Here is a 5,661-nt window from a genome sequence, read left to right on the forward strand (position 1 = left end):
TTCCTAAAGTTTACACAACATATTTTTTTTTGTTTTGCCAATCAATTTCCTAAAGTTTAGAAAAAGTATCTTTTATAGTTTTCATGAGGTGCTCCCTGTTGTACCAATGAATGTTTACACAGTTGATTTTCAAATAACTTTATTGTGTTCAAACACAACTGCACCACTGACAATGTTGACTTTTGAGATCAGCCATTTTAAACATACTGACAACATTCAGCCACAAATAAAGTCCTTCCAAAAACACAAAAAAAGTCAAATTTTTGTAACAAATGTTACTCATCCAATTTAAAAGGTGTGGTATTGTCAGACAGAATATCAAACCTATCTTGATAGATAGTCACTAACAAACAGATTCAAAACATCAGATGGCAGGATGTGAACAACTTCTATCTGGTTTCCATACAGCAAACAACTTTCAAACAAATTTTTCCACCACTTGTCTTTTAATAGTAATAGTATCAACACTAATTTCCTCTGAAGTTCAGTATCGCGCCACATTTGTTATAAAACTAGTACAAATGTACCTAAAACCAGATTATAAAAATTGTTTAAAACAGTTCAAGTTAGAATAAACCCTTTCAACATTTTATAAAAACTTGTTATACATGAAATCTGCAATCAGCCATGCAAGCTACATTAAGTAAAGTTAGAACAGAAGAGATTGATTCAGAACTTTCTGCACCTTATCGTTTTCTTAAAGCCAGAAATTAACTTTTTTCAGAGCAACTTACCACGAAACCCAAAAACTGTAAATCAAAACAAATTGCTGCATTCTGTTTCACACAAGTTGCATTTGAGTTGAACATGTTGTCAAATAGGTTAGACTTTGGTTAAGAGCTTGGTTTTGAAGCTTCTTACCCTCTGGGAACAGGTAGATGTCAACTCCATAAAAATGTGTTGCACAGCTTCAAATGTGTACTTGAGTTCTTTGGGAAACTCCATGTTGAGCCCATAAAGTAGGCCAAACAGGTAGGCAAAGGCAGTGGGAAGGTCTGACAGGTCATCAAGAATAATGTCCTCTTCCAAAACAATGGCAGTGTTGACCACTGTGGACTGCGAGTTGGGTCCCACGTAGTCCTCCAGAACAGTGAGGATTCCCACCGTAACACCTCGGGTTGCCCTCTCAACTGGATCTGTATCCTATGCAAATAAAAAACAACAGTACATATAAGTCTCTGAAAACCAAAACTGAAGATTGAGTAGATTTGCATGCTCACCAGACATGTTAGGAAGAGTTTGGTCTCGACGTCGCGAACTAATATCGGTAACCCTTCCAAACTGATGGTTCGTCGATGCTGGACTATGTTTGAGACCTAAAACAAGGAAATCAAATAAGACTCAGCCTCATTTATAAACCTACCATTTTGTTTTTAAAAACACATTAAGTGTTGTTGCTAAAAATACAGACTTAAGAAATAAGATGTTGAAATTAGTTATTCCAGATAATTGCTCATGGTTTTGTCAGTTTTTGTTTTTTTATGTATATTTTGTAAGTAATTTTGATGTGCAACAAATGTAGCACACTTATTACAACATTTATAACAAAAAGTGCCATGAATGGGATGAGAGTTGAACTGTCTGTCATGACCTGCCATCTGCCAAACACACAGCGCTGCTTGTTAGCTTATAATCCCATTCAGGACACACTTTTTGAAAACGAACAATTTTTACATCAATTTAGTAAATATTTAATAAAGTATCTTTCGTTACAGTGGGAACTTCAGGTTCCTCATAAACCAGACACAAATACATTTTTATATATTACCTGTTCATCAAACTTCTGCAACAGGGAATCCATGTCATTACGGAAAGCATCTTTTCTAACTCGATACAGCTTAATCAGCCGAAGTGAGTAAGTGTCGAGGGCAGTCATGAAGGTCCCCATGAGATCTTTGGTGGTAATGCGTGAGAATTCCGCACAAATCTACAAAGCAACAAAAAAATATAGAAGAAAACTTTTAAAGGTACATTATATAAAAATGACATTGTTTTCAAATTTGGTTAAAACAGCTTAATTTCAAAACATTTAGTTAGTCTCGGTTGATCTATTGGTCAGGTCTTGATTGGATTTTTTTTTCTTTTAGTGGTAGTGGTGGTACAAATTCTAACTGACGCATTTAAAAAAAAAAGAAAGAAACAAGAAAAATCTGATCGGCAGATTTTACAGTAAGTCTATAGAATACCAAATCAAATGTTGATAAGACAAAAGAATGGTTACAATTGTTACAGGATGCATTGCAGAAAAGAAATAAATCAATAAATTGTATTTTAAATTCATTGCAAAAATGTCATTAATTTTATAGTTATGTAAGAATGAAGTAAGAATAACATCCTGTGGTCAAATTTGGATACTTTCATAACACGCAAGTGACTTTCTCAATCCTGTTCTGTGAGTTTCATGGCTGTTGCCTGCTAAGGGTCAGCACCAAAAGATTCTAGATGCCCAGTGAAGACAAGTCATTGCGGCGACCGTGGTTCATGGGGTTGGGAAGCTCATCTGTAACCGGAAGGATGCTGGTTCTATCCCCCGGCTCTCTCTGTCCTGGTCGTTGTGTCCTTGGGCAAGACCCTTTACCCTACCGCCTACTGGTGTTGGCCAGAGGGGCCAATGGCGCAATATGGCAGCGTCGCTTCTGTCAGTCTACCCCAGGGCAGCTGTGGCTACAACTGTGGTTTCCCTGCACCGATGTGTGAATGTGAGAGCGAATGAGTAGTGGAATTGTAAAGCGCTTTGGGTGCCCAGAAAAGAGCGAAATAAATGTAATCCATTATTATACACAGTAAGTTGACAAGTAAATAGATTTCACTTCAATAGAGTTGTTGGTAATACCAAAATTAGCTTCATATTTTTAGAGCCAACTACTTTTTTATATTTTACCATTAGCATTGTTAGCTCAACGGTAGCCTTCAACCTTTTCTACAAGATATTGGCGTGCTACAAACAGATGCTTATCAAGGGCACAAGAAATGGATCTCACGTTCATTTACTCACCCAGACAGGTTTCGAGGCATTTGGAGTTGTTCAGAAGAAATTTTAAAGGTCCTATATCATGTAAAATCAACTTTTTGGAGCTTTTAAACACATTTTAATGTTATTTCCTTATGTTAAAAACCCTCCAGAGTGGTTTTTGGCTTAATTCAGGCATTTCTTAGTTGTCTCAGTGAATCCTTTCCCCATAACCGTGGCTCAGCTCTCTCCTGCAAAACGACTGACTCGTAACATTGGGATTAAAATTTCTTTCTAACAACTCCAAATGCCTTGAAATTTGTCTGGGTGAGTAAATGAACGTTTTTCCATTCTAGAAATAAGACCACACTGAAAAAAAAATAAAAAACGGAAGTTTTCCTTTATAAATTTAAGAGATTATCTTACCTGTTCTTTCAAGAAGAGAGCTGGCCATCTGAGCTGCATTTCCTTGACCAAGGGCTGCATCTCCACAACTTCTTTCCTCCTGAGAGAGAATGTGATGTCCATCTTTTGGGTGATGAGTGCCATGTTCTTATCCCTCTTCTTCATTTCATCTTCCAAAATGCATCTTTCATTTTCAAGAGACTCATCATTGTAGTTTTCTGGGGCATCAGGGATAAAGTTGACTTCACCTCGCTTTGGTTTCTTTAAGGAAAATCTATTTGAACCACCGTCATCTTCTTCCCCTCTTCTTTTTCGATTGACTGCAACTTCACTACATCCAGCTTGACTTAGCTTGGAACGGTAGTTGCCAAGCTTGAACTTAATGCTTGTTGCCCAACCATCATATCCTGTGCCATTGCCGGGCTCTTTGAGGCAGGGATGTTTGGAAACTAGCTCCTGGGCAACAGATGTTATTTCATTCTTGTCAGGGTAGGCTTTGATTGCAAACATTTCTTGTGCCAGCTTATCTAGAATTTCCATCTTGATGTCTCTTGTTACACTTAAATTTGCCCCTGCTTTCTCATATACCTCATTGCCCTTGCGAAGTTTTAACTCTACATCATAGGAAAAGGTTGGGATAGGAAATGGATTTGGCCACTGTGAAGTGCTACGCATGTAGGTCTGGGTGGATGAGGATGGGCTGAAAGAAGATGCTGAACTCACACTGGCTGTATCAATAGATGAGATGGCGCTATGATCAGATGGAGTCTGTGGTGGCGAGGCTGATGCATTTTCCTCCCAAATGAGGTGCAACACTGCCCGTCCAGCAGGTAGCTCATTAATATCCATCAGGTTGCAAAGTGCGTTCCCAAAATCTGGGTCTTCATATTGTATTGCAAAGTCACCTTCAAGTCCAAGCTTTGCTTGTAGTTCATCTTGAAGCTGCTTCACAGATTCTGGAACAGTGGACAGTTGGATTTTTCTGATAAGTTTTGGACTGACGTGGACTCGCAGTAACAGGGCCTGTGAAGACAAACCAAAAAAGGGTGCAATTCTAAATAATTGACAAATTCAAAGTAATCAACTGAAAACTATTTAAGAATAATACATACCATCACTTTCAATGCAGGAGGCATGTAACAGGTGTCACCATCAGTTGTCCAGCTACGCAGTATTCAGCTAAAGGGTGGTAATCATTCAAATCTTCTGGGTCAAGTATTTCCAGATCTTTGTAGCTGCTGTCAAGCCGATATGATCTGTAATGTTCCATAAACCAAGAGGAGAGCTTTGTAGCAACAAATGACACTTTCCCAGAGTCTACCAAAATGTTCAGTATCTTGTAGAATTCAGGCAGTCCACTCAGTTGTCCTGATGAAATGATCATGCCTTTAACATACTGGGTCCCATACAGATAAACACATTTATCAAATGACACAGCTTTTACCTGTGGATATTTCAGTTTCAAGCACTTCTGAAGATTTTCATTCAAGAAACAGATGTCAACTGTGTCAATATTATCAACATGCAGACTTGGTTTAAAAAGACTGTGACCATCTAAGAAGTATGCCATCATTTGTTGATGCTTTGAAGAAAGTGTTAGTAGTATATTCTTAAAGCATTGGACATCATGCACAGTTTTCTTGAAAAAGTTGTGCTTAGATTCAAATCGAATAGTCCACAAATCAACTAAGGGACCAAAACAACGCACAAGATGACTATAATGTTCAATATAGTGGTGTTTTGGCTTCAAATTAAAATCAGGAAAAGTCTCTATCAGTAGTCGTCGATGATCCAATATTTTGGTGTCCAAGTATGACAATATTTCTTCTGATAGAGTTGTCGAGACACCAATCTCAACAAGCTCCTTAAGGTCCATCAATATTTCCCATGATGGCTCATGCTCTGGTATACGGGTCCGAATGATAAAAGGCAGCAAACGCAAAAGTGTCCAGTTTTCATGTCCATTGCCACTCACTCTTCCTGTTCCAAAACTGGCTTTTGTAATTTGTTGTGGCTTGTTGAGCTTATCAGAGAATTTATATGGAAATGATTTTATACGTTTGTTTAGTCCTTCAAATGTAATAAAACCCTTTCTGATTAAATCTTGAAGACACAAACACAATTCCACAGGGACAACACCTTCAAAGAAATCGTGTAATATATCTGGAGGAAATCCAGTGACTGGATGAAAATAGAACAACGCACTTAAGGCACAGGAACCTTTGACACCACACACACTTTGTCTTTGACCATCCTGAAGATCTTCTAGAAAAATGTTATGCTGTTCCACCGTTCTTAATGGAAAT

At 37.9% G+C, this 5,661-nt stretch overlaps 1 protein-coding gene across 1 annotated transcript; it reads right to left on the bottom strand.

Annotated features, from left to right (window-relative positions):
- Positions 1 to 697: 697 nt before the first annotated feature.
- LOC140593238 (uncharacterized) lies at positions 698 to 5,185 on the bottom strand. The gene is made up of 4 exons (XM_072717186.1): positions 4,468 to 5,185; positions 3,377 to 4,378; positions 1,221 to 1,316; positions 698 to 1,143 (listed from the first exon to the last, which is right to left on the bottom strand). The coding sequence occupies exons 1-4, from the start codon at positions 4,489 to 4,491 to the stop codon at positions 823 to 825; spliced, it is 1,443 nt and encodes a 480-aa protein (XP_072573287.1). The 5' UTR covers positions 4,492 to 5,185; the 3' UTR covers positions 698 to 822.
- Between the last annotated feature and the right edge of the window lie 476 nt (positions 5,186 to 5,661).

The sequence above is a fragment of the Paramormyrops kingsleyae genome, chromosome 10 (genome assembly GCF_048594095.1).
Source record: "Paramormyrops kingsleyae isolate MSU_618 chromosome 10, PKINGS_0.4, whole genome shotgun sequence".
NCBI lineage: Eukaryota > Metazoa > Chordata > Actinopteri > Osteoglossiformes > Mormyridae > Paramormyrops > Paramormyrops kingsleyae.